General features: G+C 38.1%; 1 protein-coding gene across 3 annotated transcripts in view; it reads left to right on the top strand.

The window, feature by feature from the left end:
• Positions 1-22670, top strand: part of ZFAND3 (zinc finger AN1-type containing 3) — a 324904-nt gene that overhangs the window by 265268 nt on the left and 36966 nt on the right. For all 3 annotated transcript variants that reach the window (XM_038553941.1, XM_038553939.1, XM_038553940.1), the window contains one exon: positions 1346-1411. In XM_038553941.1, the coding sequence (XP_038409869.1) occupies positions 1346-1411 (66 nt within the window). The remainder of the gene's footprint in view (positions 1-1345; positions 1412-22670) is intronic.

The raw sequence follows: 22670 nt of genomic DNA on the forward strand, positions 1-22670 counted from the left end.
TTCATATACCTACTAAAGTTTGCTGCTGTTATGGCCTTCGTATATGGCTTTGGAAAGAGTGTACTAATGATTAACTTCTTAGGTGGGATCTCTAGGTCTCTAAACCAATGGATGTTGGTAACATAAACTCTGGAATAGGGCTCAGAGCTCTTTCATCCTCCCTTTCTTTTTAATGGGTAACTTCAGTGATAAGTTTTGTCATAGTTCACATACAGCTATGCCAGGAAACCATGTTTTCCTTTGCTAGTCATCATCACCCAAGAAGCCTTTTCAAAATAATATAACATTTGCCTGTGTGTTGTATTCCTTCATGATCATCATCACTGCCCCTCCTTGGGCATGTTGAGAACCATTGATATTTTGTTATACAGTAACTTCAGAAGGTAGGGCATGGTCCCCAACATTGGGAGGGTTGGTGTATGTATCAATATCAACGTAAGAATTTGTTGGTGGTCCTGATTCTGCAGCGTGAAATTACTGCTTTCCAAAACTTCACCCAGTAACTGACTGTATCTTGTGCATACTCTTGAATTATGCTTATCCACCAGATCTCTAGATCTCTGGGCTCACAAAGATTCCATAAAAGGCCTCTCTTCTTGTCATATTCTTATAGTTAAACTAAGTGTTCTTCCTTGTTCAGTAATGCTTTATTAGAATGATCCTTTTTTTTTTTTTTTTGTAAAGCAGTGTTTTGTTCCTTATGGAATTCTCTTTATTTATTTTTTTAAGATTTTATTTATTCATGAGAACAGAAAGAGAGAGGCAGAGACACAGGCAGAGGGAGATGCAGGCTCCATGCAGGGAGCCTGACATGGGATTCGATCCTGCTTCTCCAGGATCGCGCCCTGGGCTGAAGGTGGTGCTAAATCACTGAGCCACCTAGGCTGCCCTGGAGTTCTCTTTAAAGAAGACTAGTTTTGCAATAAATTCAAAAGTGGGGTAACCACTGAGATCACTTTCAGAGGGAGTACTCCTGCTTATTACTCTGGTGAAAAACTCATCTCCCCAAACTTATTGGTAATTTCCTTGCATCCGGATTAGAATTCTAGTTAAAATTTTATCCTTAACTTATGAACAGTATGAAATTCCATTGTTTTTTATGAAAAGCACGTTATGATATAGAAAGAATATGGACCTATCCTCTAAATAGCTGGACTAAAATTAGGTCATTAGAATTAACTACCACCACTACCACTACCACCACCATCTCCAGCTTTGGAGATGCCCCTCTTCATGCATATTTGCAGGTTTATCCTTGCCTTTGAGGTTTCTCTTTATCCAAGATAGCAACTTTGGGCATGTAGAAGATATGTCCTGACTGATGTGCCTGCCTTTCTTTTTCTAGGTGGGCCATGCACAGACACAGCTCATGTCTCGTTAATCACACCAACCAAAAGATCCTGTGGTACAGGTACGTACATCATTCTTACCTGGATTCATTCTTACCTGGATTCTTCACAGAAATTAGCTACTGGTTTTAACATGGTGTCTTTACCAGGGTACTCTCTAATGTCTTTTATCAGTTGTCCAATGAAGTATGTGCTAAGTATTGGGAGTGGAGGTGGAGTGAACAGGAGTCAGAGTTGTGCTCTTTGAGGTCAAATTGAGTTAATGCTAGCAGCTAGGTTCTAAAGCTAGAACCAAGAAGATGGACATTAAAATCTACCTGCTTAAAAAAAAAAAACTACCTGCTTCCTAATGTTTGAAGAATATTATTAAGGCATGAAACATACAGGTAATTGCCTTGTTTCTGGCATGTGTCTAATTTGTCTAAGCCTTGGACCTACTGTAAAAACATTATTTAAATAATGGAGCTGGGAGGTGAAAGAAGTTGTACATATAGATAATCAGTGTTTTAACTTGACAATTATAACATTGTTTTAGAAAATTATTTTAGTTTTAGAAAATTATTTTCTCCCATTCATCTTAAAGCCATGGTGTATGCTGAAATCTTTCTTTTTAGATGCATGGAATCCTCAAAACATCTTTGTGCATCTGTGACATTTTTATTAAACATGAAGTCATGGATCTTGTAGATTTCTAAAGAGCAGTCATAATGCTCACTGCTCCCTTAGTCCATAGCTTAATTTATTTTAAGCAATATTTGCCTTTTCTAATAATGCTGCCTGCTATTTAAAATATCTTAAAGATTATATTTGGAAGAGTCAAAGTAACTATGTTGTTTTTCTAGAAGGTCACAGTCTTTTACATAACTTAAAAAGTCCTTTTAACTCCCCAGTAGAAATAGCACAAACTATTTCTGTGTACAACGTTAAACTGAAGCCTCAGTCCCTTTAAATGCTCATAGTTTAAACCCGAAACAGGCCTGTCCTTGCACAGTTTCAGAGTAACGTCCAGATATGAACTCTAAGGAATTTAATTTTACTTTTCTATACCAGTTTTGAGACAGGGTGTATGTAAGATAGTCCTGGCATGCTCTCATCTGTCTTTGTGCCCAGTACCCAAGGTCCCCTGGGTAGTTCCTGGTTGAGATAGAAGAGAGCTGTGCCCTGAGGTAAGGGCCATCCTACACCCACTCCACCCAGAAGCTTGAAAACACTCAGAGCCCTTTGATTTCACATCCAACACTTCACATGCACAGTATGCTTCAGTCTTTCGTTTTTCCTTTCAGTCTTGGCTCACAGGGCAGAATTTACCACTGGCCCTACTAACATGTTGAGGTAGTTAAGCAATGGGCCTCAAGTACGTTGGGTTATCCTGAGAGATTTAAAAAGGAGACTTATGTGCTCAGTGTAGACACTGAAACTAGTAGGAATCCTCCCTACTGAATATCATATACTTCTGTCCTTCATTTTCTGGGCATATCTCATTCCTCTCTTCTGCTCCCATTCTATTTTATATATCTAAAAATAGTAACAGCATTCATTGCATGCTTACTGCATTACCAGGCACCATTCAGTATGTTTTATACACATGCTCATTTAATCTTCAGGATGGTTCTGCAAGATAATTCTTCTTCTTTTATAGATGACAAAAATGGGCTATTCAGAAAGTTAAGTAAATTTCCTGGGGTGGTAATATTGCTAGTAGATAATAGAGTCACAACTTGAACACAGATTTTTCATTCTTTTATTAAGCTTTTAAATTTAGTTCCAATATAGTTAGCATACAATGTTATATTTGTTTCAAGTGTACAATATTTCAAGCGTTCAACAATTCTCTACTAACTCAGTGCCCATCACACTAAGTGCACTCTTAATCCCCATCACCTATTTCACCCATCCCCCTACCCATCCCCTCTGGTCACTGTCAGTTTTTTGGACACAGATCTTTCAGATACTAAAGCCTGTGGTATTTTCCACTACATAATACTACTGCCTATTTTATTTAATTACCTATACTTCCTGTCAGACAGTGGAAAAAGAATATCATTGGTGAAATGTGGAGAAAGAAAAACAAGATACTGAAACACCACATATTGTGAAGTAGTTTTAAAAATGTGAGTTCTAGAAGCAGATCGGATGTCAGATTCTAGCCTAGCCACTTACAAAGTGTGATTTTGAGCAAATAAGTTAACATCTCAAATTTTATTCATCTCTAAACTGGAATGACAAATCTATCTCATAGGTTTGAGGTAAGAAATAATATACATAAAGCTCACATAATAGATGTTTAATAATGGTAGCTGCTATCATACTATAGTCATTAAAGATTATAGGTGGTGTTTATGTTGTTGATACCACATTAACATGTATTTTAGGCAGAAAGAAAAGTAAATTAGAAGTTAATGCATTGCCATATCTAGTTTCGTTAATTGATTTTATGTTGCTCACATTCTTTATTGCATGTCAGTACTAGGAGCTGAGGATAATATGCACATGATAAGGGAGACATTGAGCTCTCAGTCATACATTCCTAGGCCTCCTTTTAGGTGAATACATTCTTCTTAATTAGAAAGAGATTGAGAATTTCTGGCTTGGAAGGAAATTAATGCAACGCGCAGATCATCTCCTGAAAAGCCCGAAGGAAAGTTGAGATTTCTTAGCGTGGACATTAAATAAAGGCCATCAAGTTCAGCCTGCTGCACCACTCTTTTCAAGAAGCCTGCCTATGCCCCCTCAGACTCCTTGAGCTAGCCGTATGCTTACACAATAGCCCTGACTCTAGAGGACAGAGCCTCCTGATGTTCAGAGGTAAATTAAATGATTTTCTTTGAGAATCACAGGCTGACTGTCTTTGTTTCCATCTTTCTGTCCTGGCATGAGCAGGTTGCCCATGTGGGGATTCTGGGCATTTTTCCTATGTATCACCACCACCTACTTACTATTATGTTGCTGGAATGTCTTGTACTGTACTCTTTATGTCTGGGTCTTTAAGAGAAGGACTCTTTGCCTGTAACATATGCCCTGTAGTGCTTCTACCCCAGTGGGTACAGCAATAGTAGTTCTAAAGAACTCTCAGACATAGGCTTCAGGCATAGATGATCACTAAATAATTACCTTATAACCACACATTTCTTATGAGCCATACACCAACTCTTCCCAGCCAATCTATCCATACAAGTTTGGACCTAAAGCAGCCTCTAGCATAATAATGACATAATAGGGACAACCTAGGTGGCTCAGTTGGTTAAGTGTCTGACTTGTGATTTTAGCTCAGATCATGATCTCAGGGTCATGAGATTGAGCCCTACTTTGGGCTCCGTGCTGGGCATATAGCCTGCTTCAGATTCTCCCTCTTCCTCTCCCACTCCTCCTTCCTCCTCCTCCTCTAAAAAATAATAAATGATGTTATATTAGAAAAAGGATACTTAGGCTGGAATACAGTGGTCCTTTAAGTCAATGATCTCTGAAGAAGGGATCCCTGGGTGGCGCAGCGGTTTGGCGCCTGCCTTTGGCCCAGGGCACAATCCTGGGGACCCGGGATCGAGTCCCACGTCGGGCTCCCGGTGCATGGAGCCTGCTTCTCCCTCTGCCTATGTCTCTGCCCCTCTCTCTCTCTCTCTCTCTCTCTCTCTCTCTCTGTGACTATCATAAATAAAAAATTAAAAAAAATGATCTCTGAAGAAGGACATACAATATATAGATTGTGAGTTGTGGGGAGAAAATAGTAAAAGCTTGAAAAAAAAAAAAAAAGCTTTTCATCTCAGCCTTTTAACATTTCTATTTTCCAGATTCATTTCATAATTTTAAACCAGCAAGTACACATAGGAATATATATATGTATATATTTTATGTATATACTATATATATAATTGTATATATATATACAGTTTTTTGGAAAATATTAAAGGTACATAGCTGAGTATGTTAGAAACATGTGTACACTCAAAAAAGGTTAGTGACCTCTTCAGTAAAGTGGTCATTTTCTTTTTAGTACTTTGACAATTAGTATGAAGATTAGCATTAGACTTATTATTATATGGCTTTAATACGTTAAGGCCTGAATGTAAGCCTGAGTGGTTGCTTATGTCTCTTTTTTCAAGTGAGTACTTTTTGATCAGAGGGTATTGTAATCAGAGGGTGTAAAGTGGTTGGTCTGCAGCCATCAAAATGAGAGTGGGAACTCTTTTTAAGAAATTGCTTTGTTGAGAACTGTGAGTCTAAGAAGCAGATCCCGAAAAGAAGCAGTAGTGGCAAATGAAAGATCAGTTTGTATTTGTGAGCTAGGTGAGAAGGGCTTTTCTTTAGATGCTGGCTTTTAGCCACACAGCACTATTAACATTTAAACTCTTTGTAATCTTTAGATGGAAAAAAAAGAATGCACTGTGATCATTGTGGTATTTAAACAGAGAAAAATGAAGTACAGCTGTGGGTGGCTTTGTTGTGCAGAGTTGAAAAGTGCTGCCAAGTCCTAGGTTGCTTTTGGTTAGAATGTGAGAGTTAAAGCATTTCATACCTTCAGATTACTAGAGAGACCTTAAGTTTCTTGCAAGAGCTCAGAATGTCTTGTACATGTTCCCTTGTTAATTCTCACAACATTCTTGCCAAGAATGAGTATATTGTGAAAGAAAAGAGTTGAGTTCACTTTCCTTGGCAGCAGATCACCAGAAGATTTCCTTTTGTCCTTCATCTTTTCTATCAAGCTATACCTTAATCTGACCTATGTTCATCTCTTCGGACAATTTTATTTGGAAGGTATTTGGATATTTAGGTGAATATCTATGGGAGGTCATACTTTTATATTTAAAGTACCTTGTAGGACAAGAGGGAGGTTTGTTGCCTTTTCATAGGATTTCTTGTTTAAAGACTGGTAACTTTTTCTTTATAAGTTTTTACAGAGTTACAACTAAAAAAATAAGTTGTTTTGTGTTTCATTTATTGGAGCTGGCTATTGATGAACCTTAAATTTTAAGCTATAATCGACAGAACCATGTCCTCTCTGAAATGATTTTGGAAAACTAATATCTCTTCACTAGGATCCTAGAAAAGTAACTAACTCAAGGACCCTGATTCTTCTAAGTGGGGCCTTAACCAATTCTTTGCTCTAGGCCCTATACTGAATATATGAAGGGATAGACTTTTTAGCCTAGCAAAGGAAATTGCTCCTTTCCTTGTTCACCACTCTTTTGTGCCTTTGTCTTTCTTTTTAATTTTATATTCCCTTTATTTTTTAAAAAGATTTTATTTATGGGAAGCCTGGGTGGCTCAGCAGTTTAGCACCACATTCAGCCCGGGGTGTGATCCTGGAGACCTGGGATCGAGTCCCTGTATGGAGCCTGCTTCTCCCTCTGCCTGTGTCTCTGCCTCTCTCTCTCTCTCTCTGTGTCTCTCATGAATAAATAAAATCTCTTTTAAAAATTTATTTATTTGAGAGAGAGAAAGAGAGAGAGACTGAGCAGAAGCAGGGGGAGGGGCAAAGCAGACACCCTGCCCAGCAAGGAGCCCAACGCGGGGCTTCATCCCAGGACCCTGGAATCATGACCCAAGTCGGAGACAGATTCTTAACTGATGGAGCCACCCAAGTGTCTCATAGTCCCTTTATTTCAGAAATTAAAATAAGGAAAAAGTCATAGGGAAGCTTACAGACTTAATACTATCAAGAAGCCTTTTGGTTTACCATATCTATATTCACTTTTACTCTTCTTCCAGCAAGTATTTTGAATAAATAATACTTTTATAGAAGTGAAAAATGATGGTTTTTAAATGCTGAGTATATGTTAAAAATGTGATTATAGTTAGTAGAACAGCAAGTAAAACAACCATTTGTTGGGCCATAAGGGAGCTGTAGTATTGCCTGAGATGAAAGCAGGTGGGACTAGAAACTGTCCCATTTAAACATCAAGGCAGGATTTTTCAGAAAGTATCATCAGTTCCACTCTGTTATGAGAAGCATATTAGTTCCATTTAACTATTTATCCTTTGTCTGCTTTCTTTTAAAACTTTTCTTTTTTCTTCATTCTTTTTTTCCATTCCTTTCCTTTTTCCTTTTTCCTTTTGCTTTTCCTTTCTTTTTCCTTTCGAAAGCCCATGTTAATCCTTTGGGATTATCTATTTTTCTTTTAGTGTGATGAACAGTGACATGAACTAGATACCCTTGTATTGTTCATTGTTTCCTTTTTACCCCCAAACCTCCTCTGACTCACTTCTCTCAGACAAGCTGCTTGTGATATTATTGTCTGTTCTTACAAAGACAAGGGAAGAAACCCCCTTTCACCTGGGAGTTAGGAGAAGATTGATGTGCTGAACACTTACATATCAGTGTTCAGAAGCCAGTTAAAGGGGAATGTTTCATTGTTGTTATATTACCAAGAGGTTTATATAAGATCTTCTAAATTGGTTCAGAAGCTAAAGGGTGGTAGTGTTAAATAAGAGGTGGCCCCATAAATCTGAGAAATACCTACAGTTGTGTGTTTTATCTCCTGGTACAATCTAAATATTCATGGAAACATCTCAACCAGCTGTATGGGTCAATATTATATACTATTAGGTGACTCTTCGATATAAGATGCTGTGGAGCTTTAAAGAGATGTGGCTTTGGGTATGAATTCAAGTGTAATTCAGTTCTCTCTTTCACTCTTTCTCCTTGGTCTTTCAGATATAGCTTTTCCCTCAGGTCTGCAGTATCAGCATTTGAGACAGAAAATTAGAAATTTGACCTACTTATGTAATATGCAAGTTCCCATCAGGAGACTATTAAGGAAGATATAAACCTTTCATTTTTTATTAGCATTTAATGTAACCATTGAAGAAAGATCAAAACAGTAAATCTGTCATGGCAAAGAAAAAAAGATTAAAAAAATGTTTTACTTTATGCACTCATCATCTTGGGTCCTAAAAAAGTTCATGTGATTTCTAGGGCAGAGGACAAAATGGATACCAAATATTTGGCAAGATTGCAAACATCTCTCTAGTCTAAAAGGTCTGCCTCCGTGTGTTTTACTATAGAAAACAAACCACAGATTATCATGGTATGCCTTAATTGCTGTTTACTGATACTGTGTGGTTTTTGGCAAGTAGGTGGATAACTGGGAAAGGAAATAACCTGCTACTTTCTCTTGTGTTGGATTTCCTCTGCCTGAGTTGTTGCTTATATTAAAAAAGAACAGAATGAAGTTGCAAAGCACTGTAAAAACAGATGATTTGATATAATTTGATAGTCAATTTGTAAATAATAGCAGGTGACTTTAAAAGCACCTCACATGATATATAGACTCCAGAACAGGTTAGCGAGAGCTTACCTGCACCTGTAAATGAGAGTTTGATCCCATTGCCACCCGTTGCTGTGGTTGCATCATAGGCCAGCTAGACATGTAACATGTAAGTTTGCTGGACTTGAAGCCAGAGGCTTGTTTTAGAGGACTTGTTTGAGTTTTGCTCATAAGAAGCAGTAGAACCTCCTCTGAAAAAAGACTGATCTCTTGAGTATCAAGCCAGAGCGCCAGTCTTGTCAAGAGGTATTTTTGTGCTTGGTGGATATAAATATACTCCAGTATTGAAAAGAAAAGAAAGTGTGATGAGATGTGCTGCTGTTTTGGATGTGTATATATGAGAAGCCTAGGCTTTGGTGCTGAGCTACTTGTGGTCCACATGCTTTGTGCAAATTCAGTTTGCTCACATCCTTGAATGTCGTTACAACTGGTGGGGAGGGGTGGTTTTGGTGGGGTTTTTTTTTTTTTTGCATTTATGGTCATTTATTTTATCATAGCTTACACTCTTACCAAGGAGAAAAGCCTTGAACTTCTATTAATTTAGCTGTTCTATTGTTCCACTGGGGCAAAATGCCTAAGCCAACAGTATTTGAAAAGGGTATCAGGGAAATTTATTAATACCCCTCTCCTCCTTTTAAACTTTTGGATTTGGAGAGGGTAGATCTGGGGGTGCCTTTCAGGTGCTGCTTCATAGCACATGTGTGCCTGTTAGAGGGCAGCATGTTAGAACCTAGCTTTCCCGAAACAGTCTTACCAGAAGGAGCGTGATAGAGCAGCCACAGAACTGCATTATAAATCATCCAAGCCTTGCTATGATACTGCCCATTAAGGAGACTTTTTTTTTCTACCCTACTCAGTTCCTGGCTGTACTAATAGAACAGCGCATCAAGCAAGGCTGTAAATAAAAGTTATTACCTAATAGGTGGGTACTGAAGTGGAACGGACGGAGCTGAGGCATGGAGGCCTTATTACTGCTCATCAGCAATTATAAACAGGATAAAGTGTCTGGGACTTGCGCTGATGCAGCGAGGCTAATAGAGGCTGGGAATGACACTAGCTGTGATAGGATGATGTATGCTGATGGTTTTTTACTGCCTCATCGTGATGCTTGCTTCCAAGACAAGTCGTGTTATCCGTTTTCCTGCTTGCTCATCTATCTGAAGAGACGGTCCCATTGCCTGTTCTGCCAGCAGGTGGACTGGCATTTATTCCTCATACCTGTGTCTGCTTCTAAGGCACTCCCCTTGTGAAGAGTCTTAAGTATTTCATAATAATGGCTGATTAAAGCTGTAATCTTATTGTATTGCCTGTTGTCATGGTTATATATCACACCTTCAGAAGTGTTTGCTTATGTTTAATATAGGACCAGCTGAGACACTGTAATCAGTCAGCCAGTCCAGTACTTTATTAAAAGACTACTGTGACAGAGTCCTGTAGTAAATTCTATAGGAACATACTAAAGAACTGATAAGAATGCATGTTGCCCCTGGCAGCTTATGCCATAAAGAGACAGAAAAAGTCTAGAAACATAAACATACAACTAATTCCAGCTTTAGAAAGCAAGAAACGTAGCTAATGTTTATCTTTTTAAGTGAGGACAGGGAGGGGATCCCTGGGTGGCGCAGCGGTTTAGCGCTTGCCTTTGGCCCAGGGCGCGATCCTGGAGACCTGGGATCGAATCCCATGTTGGGCTCCCAGTGCATGGAGCCTGCTTCTCCCTCTGCCTAAGTCTCTGCCTCTCTCTCTCTCTCTCTCTCTCTCTCTCTGTGTGACTATCATAAATAAATAAAAATTTTTAAAAAAATGAGGACAGGGAGGATAAATTATGCTAATTATTACAAGTAAATATAATACTAATGTAGCCTTTAAAAAAAAAAAGTATCTTCCTGATGAAATGCTTAAAATTTAGTTCCTTTGAGTCAGTAGGAATGATAAGGGGACCCTGGAATGTGGAGCCAAAGTCTAGCAGTAGGACTTTGCTTTCTAGTAAATGGAAAACTGCAAATATGACTTGGCAATGCTTTTGTATAGCAGATAAACACTTAATACTTGGGAAAATTGAGACACAGCTCTGTTCAACTTTGATCACTTAGCTTCACTAAATCATAGTAATTAGACCTTTGAGATAGGAGAAGTCTGTAGCACAGTCACAGAGGAATGCTTTGAAAAGGGCTTACCAGTTTGATCCAGGAGTTTATGAGCATTTGGTAGTTGAGTTGTCATTTGTGTCTTTAAATGAATACACCCCTTTATGCATTACCTTCAAACTAACTTATCAGGAGACTTCCTGCTGTTGGAAAAATTGTGGTTTTTCTATGGAGTTCTTTGATGCCTTAAGTTATGCATAGGTGTGCCTCATTTTAAAGAAGCTTTAATATAATCTCAGGATTACAAACCAGATGAACTAAGAATTAATGTTAAAGGAGAGTCCTTCAGTCTGTAAAATGTCATTGTGCTAATATGGATAGGTGTTTCCTTTTGCATATAAAGCAGTAATTTGACTTGCCAATTCCTGCTTATCCCATTTTTTTTCAGAGTGTTTTGTGGATAATGGCCAGTGGAATAGAAGGAGAGAGATAAATTTGAGAAAAAATGTTTTAAAATAATAATAGGATTTAATGGCTGATTAGAGGTGGCTGAAGAAAGAATATGAAGTTGAAAAACTGGGGAACTGAGAGAAGAAAAAATATGGCTGATGGCAGGGGAAAGAGTGGGAAGATAAACTGGTTGAAACTATTTTCAGTTTTTGATGAGCTAAATTTTAGGTTGTCGTAGACACTCCTATAGAAAATTATAAATATAGGTCTAGTTTGGAAATCACTAATCACTAATCTAGAAGCAGTGATTAAGGGTATGAAAGTGGATAAGGGAATGAATACAGAACAACAAGGGGCTACTAAGGGCTCTACTTGGGGGGCTAGGAGAGAGAAAAAGAAACCAGTGAGTTAAGGAAGCTAAAGAAAGGAGAAAGTTATATACAGGATTATGAAAGTGGCAAGAGAATAAGGGCCAGGAGGTACAAGGACGGAGGAAATTGTTGCCTATGGCTATGAGAATATCATCAGGAAACCTGAAAGAAGTTCGTGTGACTTCTTTTGGTGGGAAACCAAAGCCTATGAGAGGTCACTAAAGAGGGACTTTATAACCAGGAAATAAGAGCAGGAGACAAAAGTCATTCAGTTAAGGAGTTAGATGAGACATTAAAAACCAGTAAGTAGTGGTGGTTGGAGGAGAAACGGAGTGAGACATTTGTTGACATAGAGGTGTTTAAGATAGGGAAATATTTTGCCCTTAAGATACAAAGGAAAGGAGAGCCAGCCATCTCACCACTGGGTATTTTCCAAGGAATATAAGAACACTGATTCAAAGGGTCAGTAAACCCCTATGTTTATTGCAGCATTGTTTACAATAGCCAAATATGGAAGCAACCGACATGTCCATTGATTGATGAATGGATAAAGGTGTGTGTGTGTGTGTGTACACACACACACACACACACACATAATGAAATATTACTCATCCATAAAAAAGAAAGAAATCTTGCCGTTTGCAGTGGCATAGATGGAGCTACAGGGTCTAATGCTAAGTGAAATACATTAGAGGGAGTCACATGCTATATGATTTCACTCGTACATGGGATTTAAGAAACAAAATGACCAAGCAAAGGGGAAAAAATGAGAGAAAGAGAGAGAGACAAAGACAAACCAAGAAACAGACTCTTAACTCTAGAGAACAAACTAATGGTTACCAGAGGGGAATGGGGGTGGTGATGGGGTTTAAGGAGTGTACTTGTCATGATGAACACGCGATATATGAAACTTTTGAATCAATATATTGTACACCTGAAACTAATATAACACTGTGTGTTAACTAACTGGAATTAAAATAAAAACTCAAAGACACAAAGGGAAAGATACATGGAAAGGGAAAAGACTAGAAAATATTACAGGAGAAATAGAAGAGATACACAAGTAAGATGATTTAGCAGTAGAAACCCAGAAGCATTAGTTGTCTCCAAAAGTATAATGAAAGAGATACAGATATAGATAAATAGATTTTTAGTGGACAGACAGCTTGGGTGTACTCTTATCCCCTAGATTTCCTAAGAACCACAATTTTGTCTTTAAAGCTACTCTTTCCTTTTGTCTTCTGCTGGTGACTAAATCATAAATCACAGTCCTGACTTTGTTTCAGAAAACCTTTAGTTCAAGAGGGCTAAACACTTTTTCTTACCCCTCCCCCAGACCCAACTGAAATAAAAGCACAAAAATCGCATGGAGACTGAACCCCCTAAAATAATTATAATCGTCTGTGTTTAACATAACCAACACAAGATTTTCATTTTTTCAAAAGATTTTAAACAAATTTCTAGACATTGTAATGGGAATGGTTTGAGGCTGAAACTTGGTGACTGCAGGGATGGCAGCCACTATGTGCAAAGAAAGTCATAAGAGAAGCAGGATGAGAAGCAGAACAGAAAACAGGGAGCCACTGAAGATATATTTGTAGAATGAGGAAAGGTTAGAGGTTGGCCATTGAGAATGGTGGGCTCTACTAGCAGACTATGTGGGTTCCCCTTCCAGTTTCCCCTTTCAGTCTGGCTGGAAAAATATATGGAATCAGAAACTGGTGATGAGGCCCCCAGGCCAAGCAGATTGGTGAAGTCAAGGGAAATGGAGAGAGCTGTTAGCGACACTTGTTTGAATGCATGAAGGCTGTGAATGACAGGAAGCCCAGAAAACTCATTCTTAAGAAAACTGGACTTTAGAACTGGGAAAAATCAAACTTTTTTTGCTTTTTGTTTCTGGGCTTAGTTTTAAAAGTAAAAATTTTACTTTTGTGTGTATTGATAGAAAGAGATTTCATAAGCTTGACTTCCAAAAAAACAAACAAAACTCATATCCTGAATTCTTCTCTAAGCTTTTATATTATAATTGAGAACTCCTCTTCTTTCTGGGGCAAATCACAATTTAGGAGCCACCAAAGGTTGATAGTTTTCTTGTGGTTAAAATCTTGATAAAAAGGCTGGTTATTGTGTTCAGACCAACAACATGAGAGAACGTTAGCCAATATAAATTCAGTTCTTTATGATTAAAAATCAGACAGTTTAACCTTGGAAACATTTTTGTCATGGGGGGCTTCAAATTGTGATTAGCTATCTGAACAACCAAGTGCCTCTGTGGGCTCAGTTAACCAGCCTCCCACTACATATGTATAATTATTTTTAGTACATACAGACTGCTATAAAAGCTTATTTGGCCTTATGCTCCCTGCCGCTCTGAATTCTCTGTTTCATTACCAGTATCCACCCACAGAGTTTCAGAAAGCCATTCCCAAATAGCAGAACCACAACTCTGAATTTTAAATAAACCTCATCTCTATTAGCTCAGTGGACAGGGTAATTAGTTACATGCTATGCGTTGTCCACATCCATCTACCCCATCAAAACTTATTAAAAATGTATACATATATAAGCAAGAAAATGGGGCATTTAACTCAGACTGAGTTAATTTTTCTGTTACTTTAGCATGGAATAAAGAAAGAGAATACAGAAGAGAGCCTTTTAAGATTTTTATCTTAAATGTGGGCCAGTATTTACTTGAAAAAATATATTGGGTACTGCTACCTTTTTTTTTTTTTTTTTTTTTAAGAAAATGTTGAACAACTCTTTCCCAAAGATGTTATTATATTATAGCCTGAATTCTTTTTTTTTTTTTTTTTCAAATTTTTATTTATTTATGATAGTCACAGAGAGAGAGAGAGGAGGCAGAGACACAGGCAGAGGGAGAAGCAGGCTCCATGCACCGGGAACCCGACATGGGATTCGATCCCGGGTATCCGGGATCGCGCCCTGGGCCAAAGGCAGGCGCCAAACCGCTGCGCCACCCAGGGATCCCTATAGCTTGAATTCTATGTCCAAATACACAGGATGCTTTTAAAAGAAAGCTGGGCTGGGGAGGGAATTTGTGTGGCACTGATTTGAATGGGAGGTGTTAGCTGCAGCAAAATCTGTTTTTCTGCTTGGCATTAATTGGTGGTTCCTGTAATTGACAAGGACTCAGATCGGCTTTTTCTTTGGCCTCCTGTTGATAAATCCATTTCTAGAAGATTAAAATCACATCTTAAGGTCTTGGTCATCATCCTTCCTGGAAGAGCAGTTGCAGTAATTGATGGAATTAAAAATGGGCCCTTATTGGGATTGGAAAAACTATAGACTTAAGAAAGTGACATGTAAAAGTCTGTGACTAATCATTAAAGTGTACTTAAAGAGAAGTGTTGACTTCACTACAAACCGGGAGAAGCATGAGCATAGACCTTACTGTTGATTACTTGCTACAGCCATCTTGTCATGCGCTTTCCCATCAGACCTAAGTAATGTCAACATTTCTGGGAAAGAATTCAGCAAGCACTATAGCCAATCATCTGCAAGTGTGGCTTCCATGGAATATAATTTTTTAAACATAATTTCAGGTTTACAGAAAAGTTATAAGAAGATTACATCAAATTCTCACTTTACTCCCCCTCACCACACCCTGTTCCTCAGATGTTAACATTTTACCATTTTGGTTTTTTCTACTACCTGCCCGCACCCCCCCAACCTCCCTACCGACCTTGCGTGCATGCATGAGTGTGTGTGTGTTTGTGTGTGTGTGTGAGAAATCCATCTCCCTAGCGTAAGAAATCCATCTCCCTAGCCATTTCAGTAAGTTGCCTGTATAATACTAAAAATTTCAGTGTGTAATTCTTAAAGTCAAGGTATTATCTTAGATAGCCACAATACAGTTTGCAAAGTTGTGAAGGAAACATTGTTGTAACATATAGTTGATTTTCTGGTATGGGGGTTCACAGCATGGACATGGTAAATAATCATTCTTTTAATGAAGAGTGCTGATGAACTAAGTCCATTGAATTGAGATTAAAATGTTAGACACTTGATCCTCTCATGTCTCAAATATGGGCTAATGACAAATTTCATAGTAATTTTATGCAGAATTCTTTGCCTCTGATTTTCCAGCTGTTTGTTTTACAAATGGGATTATTTCTCTTTCCTTCATAAGCATTTTTCTTAAGTCACGTCTCTTCAACCCTCTGCTTACCTGGTAGTACCTGCATCAGCCCTGATACAGCCCTCAGTAATGAATACCTAATTGTACTTATTCAGGAAAATCAGTAAATAGGTAGACAGACAAAACTTTGTTTGGGCAAGCTTGATCATCACATGTTAAGTTCTAACTTTAGGTTCGTTTAGCCTCATATGAAGAAGAGTAACAATAAGGCACGGAAGTCTTTATTCATAAAGCTGGAGGATTCACCCTGGGAATAATGAGTCAAAAGACTAGATCTTACGTGGAAGAAACTAAGCAATAGGTAGAGAGAGGAACTGAATTAAGCTAATGCTAAATTAGTAACAAAGATGGTTTAAAAACAACTCAGCTATTTAATTTTAGCATCTACTTAGTTATGCATTCAAGATAATTTTTTTAAATAACAAAATATAAATGTTCAAACCATTTTTTTCCTTATATTAGAACTGGGCCACAGCCAACAAGATGACAGTCTCTCATCACAAGATTACCATCATTAAGGACTTATTCCCTGTTACAGAGATACTCGTTGTTGTTGTTGAGCACCAGTGGAGTATTAAATACAGTCCATTCTGCCCTGGCAGCCTTGTGTTATTAGCCAGACAGGCAAAACAGCTGGACATTAAGAACACTCATAGGGAGGGTAGTTAGTTGAGCTTCATAGGAGTGAGTTGATGAGTGTAGGAATATTTGTGTTAACAAAAAAAAACCCAAAAAACTGAATTAGTATCTCATTCTTCTTTACCCATTTTCCTGCCCTACCCGTATACTCAGTGTTGTTTTTTTGTTTGTTTTCATAAAGAACAGCCATTTTCATTCTTCCTGGCAAAAGACTCATGACCAGATCAGGTTTAACCCTTAGGCAAGTCATTCATGCTTTGGAGACCAAGTATGGGGTGGGGGGGATCCATTATTATTGTAAGACTTCTGGCCTGTTCCTTCCCTCTAGGCTTCTTCAGATATAATCATCAGTAGAAAGAAATGGCTGTAGTCACATGTACTGTCCAGTTGCTCAGAACAGTTGTATACAGTTGACCCTTAAAAAACACAGGGGTTAGGGGCACTCCCCCCACCACACACAGTTGAAAATCCACATGTAACATTTGAATCCCCAAAAACTTTACTAATAGCCTACTGTTGACCAGAAGAAGCCTTACCAATAACGTAAACAGTCGGTTGATAACATATTTTGCATGTTACATATATTACATAGTATATTTTATGATAAAGCAAGCTAGAGAAAAAGAAAATTTCGTTAACAAAAATCACAGTTCTGTGTATCCAAAAAAAATCTGTGCATAAGTGGACCCTTTTAAATCTGTGTTAAGGGTCAACTGTAGTTTTATAAGGTATAATTTGAAAACCTCTAGGCTTCACGTAACTGCTAAGTAGAAGACTTAATCCATATTTTTAAGCAGTTTAATTTCTAAATGAGTGTTATAAGAAACAATGAAAATAGGATGCCTATCTTACACATAGTTACAGAAAAATATAGATAATTCATGAATTCTCTCAAATTTTCCTTTCTTTGTATAAATGAAAATAAACTGTGTCTGATCTTAGTTTTCTGGAAATACTTGAAAAGATCATAGAACGGAAGTTCAAGACCAGCTTTACCACTTTGAGAGTCTTAAAATTTGGTCATGGACTAAGTGTTGTGGTCAAGGAACAGAAATTAGCAGCCTTAGGCATGTGACTTTTGAGGAAGTATACCTTTTGGGTTTCTTTTTTTTTTTTTAAGATTTTATTTATTATTCATTAGAGACACAGAGAGAGGCAGAGACATAGGCAGAGGAAGAAGCAGGCCTCCCTATGGAGAGGCCAGTGCGGGACTCAATCCCAGGACCCTGGGATTATGACCTGAGCCGAAGGCAGACACTCAACCACTGAGCCACCCAGGCACCCCTCTCTTGGGTTGCTTAATCTTGCTTCTCTGTCTCATCTTAATAGTGTTACCTTATTCTATACTGATGCTATAAATGTTATATTTTTTAAAAATCAATGCATTGTAATGTTCATGTTGAACTCGCAAATACCTGAGCAGGCTATAAAAAGGAAAGATTATTCTATCGAGGGTAATTTGTCAGTTACAATGAGTAACTGAAAAAAGCTGTGGGGGAGAAGTAATTTGGTTTAGTTGGGTAGGCAGGAGAGGTCTTGCTGTTGGAGAAACTAAAACAAGGAATTGGTACCAGATCACTAGCTACAAAGGAAAACTACTGGGTTGCTGGTGTGATAGGTTCTGCTGACCAAGCAGCACCTCTATATGTATAGGGAAAAACGTCATATATATAGGCCAAGTATGGGAATGGAAACTATTTCAGTTTCAGACGTCCACTGGGGGTCTTAGAATGTATCTCCTGCAGATAAGAAGGAACTTCTGTAAAAGCATTCAGAAGGTGCTGGTACAAAATATGTGCTTTGTGTTAGTATTTACTATTGCACTTATGACTGAAGCTTAACTTAAGGAATCTTTTCATCATGTCCACCCTACTGTGATGGTTGCCTTAAAAATGAGCTTGGACAAAAGGTTAGTATGATTGTTTGTATGTCCATACATTTGACCTTCTGGAAATGGCAATATTATAGAAGTGGAGGGCAGATTAGTGTTTGCTGAGGGTTGCCAGGGAGCAAGGGGGGAAAGAAGGAGGTAGGCCTGGCTATAAAAGGACAACCAGAGAGATCCTGTGATGTGTGATGGATATAGTTTGACTATATCCATATGCTATAGATAGCTTGACTGTATCAATATCCATGTTCTATTTGTGATACTGTACTAAAGTTTTGTAAGATGTTAACCATTGGAGAAAACTGAGTGAAGGAGACATGAGATTTCTTTGCATTATTTTTTATAACTATAAGTGAACCAATATATCTCAAAACAATTAATGATAAAATGGGCTTGGAAGATTCCTGATAGAAATTGGCAATTAAAGCCCTGTATGTGTCTGAGAGGACAGAGACCAATATTAAGGTTAATAAACATGATGAAAGGAAAATTTTGAATTAGTTGGAATTGAAGAGAGGGGAATGACAAACAACAGCTTTGTTTCCCTAAAAACCCATCACTGGTGGGTATTAGTTGCCAAGTGCCTTTGCTCTTGAGACTGTGAAAGGGTCTATAGTTAAATATGAATTTTGGTAAAGAGAAGAGGGTAGATGAACAAGTTATATGCAGAATGTATTGTAAAAAACAGGCCCTACAGAAGAGAATGTGGGGATGACAAAAGTAAGCCAAAAAAATCATCTGTCTGCATATATACAATGTAATTCTTAAGTTCAAGGGGTACCTTTTCTGACCTTTCTCTGTTCTCTTCTACTTCTTAATCACCCACCAACAGATTATTTATCACTTCCACATTTTGTGTTCATAGCATTCTGTTCATATATTAACGTGCCACTTACTCTCTGCTATACGTTTATTTGTATATATATCTTTCCTTCTGGTTTGCGGTCTCCTTGAGGGAAGAGATCACTACCATAAGCAGATCTCATTTGCCAGTTCAAAGCCCAGTGCCTGGTACACCCTAGGCAATAGTGGCTGTTGTGGCTCTAAATGGTCATTAATCTAAAGCGTAAATAAAGTAGATCAAGTAAACTGGAAATATTACTGTACTTAATGAGATTGTTATTATTTTTGCAAATGAATTTCCTGGGCTTTTGTTTTATGTTTTTTAATCTGATTTAAAATAACAGTTGTAAAGAGTTGAGTGACTTAGCAGTGAAGAGATGTCTTATAGCAATAATTAGCAATAGTATAGTCAGTCAGGAGAGGAAGGGCAATCAAAAAAAGGCCACGAAGCCTTGGGAAAGGAAACAATTGGAGAAATGATTTGTGACCTCTGGGACCAACTTTAGCTACAGAGAATGCCATCAGACTGTAAGAAATCATGGGCTAAAACACTTGGAACTAGCTCATCTCTTAATGTTTGCGTAAGCATCCATTCCTTGCACTGGCACAGATGAACTATATCCTGATGTCCAGTATGTGGCAGGGATGATTACACAGTACTAGCCCTTCTTTACCTGCTCTCACTTGTGCCAGCCCTGCAACCATGGGGCTGTGTCAAGGTGCTTACTTAAAGTTTTATTTTTTGGTCCTGAATATGTAACAGAGGAGATAGATGTACAATTAAAAATCTCCTTTCTTGGGGATTCCTGGGTGGCGCAGCGGTTTGGCGCCTGCCTTTGGCCCAGGGCGCAATCCTGGAGACCTGGGATCGAGTCCCATGTCGGGCTCCCGGTGCATGGAGCCTGCTTCTCCCTCTGCCTGTGTCTCTGCCTCTCTCTCTCTCTCTCTCTGTGTGACTATCATAAATAAAAATAAATTTTAAAAAATAAAAAATAAAAAATCTCTTTCTTGTAAGTTAAATTGTGACATTAAAAAAAAAACAGATAAATAGATAAAAAATATAGTAATATGGTATATTTCACAGGAAAACTAACCAGGAATGTTCAAGCTAGGTCATGTGAAGACAGGAACAAATAAATTGAAGGACATAATGTCTTTGATTAAAAGAGACTTAGACATAAGATCCAAATGTAACACATGAAACTTGACTGGACATGCCTTTGAGAACAATGGGGATATTTTAGATATGGATTGAATATTAGATGACATTGGGGGATTATTCTTAATTTTCTTAGGTGTAATATTTTGGTCATAGCAGGAAATGCCTTTATTGTATTAGATATGTGTGTATTAAGTATTTTGATGTGTGCAAATTATTTTCAGATGGTTTAGAGGGGAGCATAAATATGGAGAGGAGAGATAAAACAATGTAAGATTAACAACTGTTGAATCTGAATGGACTGTGCACAGGTGTTTATTGTACTATTTGAATTTTTCTATGTGTATACAATTTTTCAAAATGAAAAGCTATGTGAGAGCTGAATACTTTCCTCCTAAAGTTGGAAACAAGGCAAACATGTCCTTTTCACTACTCCTATTTAGATTTTGCCAGAAGGCCTAGCCAGCACAATAGGCAAGAAAAATAAATGAGTCAGAGTAGAAAGAAGAGTTGAAGAACTCCTTCCTTTGGAACTGTTGGATTCTGATGCCACCATGATTTTATGTGATTGTTATGTGATTGTTTTATGTAATGGAGAGCTGCTCTCCCCACAGCCCATTAACGTTTCCTACCTGATTCATTGATGAATTCATAATCACTTCTTTCTGGTGTCAAGATGTGCCACCAAAATCAGCTTCCAGCTTTCTCTCCAGCAGGAATCAGATGGGAAAAAGGGCCTTGGGGAAGTGAGAAAACTGATTCTAGTCTTTAAAACATCGCTTTGGAACTTGTGGGTACTCCTCTCCCACATGGGTGCTAATTATTATGACTCATGATTTCCATGTTCTGCTGCTCTTTAAGCTGTCTTCTAACCAAAAAAGTCCCTACAGAAAGCAGCTTTTGCATTCCTGATTTTGACAATCAAAACCAAACCGTTAGATGATACAATTCCCCTCCAAGATTTCTGATGCCTTATGTCTTCTGAGCATATTGATAACAGAGAACCCAAAAGTTCAGATGTACTCCCACAATAGTCAGCTCTACTCATCAGCCACCTCAGGTCTCCAAGACTTGTATTCCCAGCAGGGAGGATGCATCAGGAGGTCGGTTTTCTGTTTGAGGTTATGATAGTGAAGGAGACCACACAAGGTATCTCTAATAGCAAAGGAGAGAGCCAGAGAAAGGGGGATAGGAGTGGAGCTGGATGGAGAATAGGGGAATTAATGCTTAAGAATAGTATACTTCCTGGCAGTTTGAGAACAGCTGACCTTTAAAATGGTTATTATAAGACATAGTATCGTAGGTGTATTTCAAGCTAGATTGATCTCCATGTCACATATCAAGTATATATGAAGGTATTCTTCACAAAATTGTAATAATCAGCCCCTTCCAAAGACTTGAACTTCTTTCTTTGTCCATGTAATAGCTTTTTAACAGCATGTCATTCCAAAATTGTTCCAGAGCCATTAGGAAAGTAAGAAAGGGGTGGGGGGATGCCAGTTCAACAAAGTGGGGAAACAGTGTATAATGAGTAATGAGGAGTTTTTCTCTCCTGAAGTGTTTCAGGAGGGAGTGAATTTAATCTCTGCATACACAAAACAAAGCAGAGAAACAGAGAGAAAGTACCTATAAAACAGATTTTGGGGGTCTCTTTTAAAATACATTTTTTCCAGTGAGAGTGAGGTGTTTTTCATGGACAGAGATTTTAGCAGCTTAAGCTCCTTTTAAATGGTTGAAGGAGAGACAGCAGTGATGTGTGAGGGTTCATTAATTATTGCTCTTACTGATGTTTGCACAGGCTGTTGGGATCATAAATGTCAATCTGTCAAGAGACTGTGATAGGTTCTAAAAAAACTGATTGAGTGCCTCAAAAGCTGTCATACAGCCTGAGATTAAACAGATTCATCTTTCTTTCATACAAGTGAGGGAAGGTGTGGGTGAAGCGAATGAGGAAGGCTTCCCTCTCTTTGTTGCCACTTTGTTTCTCCCACTCTCTTATACTAATTGTGAGTGTTGGCTTATACAGAAGGCTAAGAGCCTGCCTGAGGTGTCAGAAGGCCACAGTCTTGGTTAGCAGCCCTGAGAGTGTGCATGCTTCCAGCTGCACAGTGACGGGAGATTAAGAGAGATTGGGATTCAACTCTGACAGACCTGACACAATTTATTTGGAGAATTTCAGGAGAGAACATGAGTAATAAAGACAAGAACAGTGACAGTAAGGAACAAATGTGAATTTCTGTCAGAGACAAAACAATTTTAAAAGCAGTATCTCTGTTTGTTGTCTCTAGTCAAGCTTTCCAGTTAAACTGTGTTCCTAAATTGAAAGTCTTACCACTGCTTTCTGCAATTGGCTAGGAAGGTACAATTAGAAGAATTTCTCTCCTCAGAAGATACATTTTTTAAAAATCTCTACTTGTTTCTCTGTCACAAATTAAACAGTAGTTACCTTCAAACTTAAGGAAT

Source organism: Canis lupus, chromosome 12 (assembly GCF_011100685.1).
Source record: "Canis lupus familiaris isolate Mischka breed German Shepherd chromosome 12, alternate assembly UU_Cfam_GSD_1.0, whole genome shotgun sequence".
Lineage (NCBI taxonomy): Eukaryota > Metazoa > Chordata > Mammalia > Carnivora > Canidae > Canis > Canis lupus.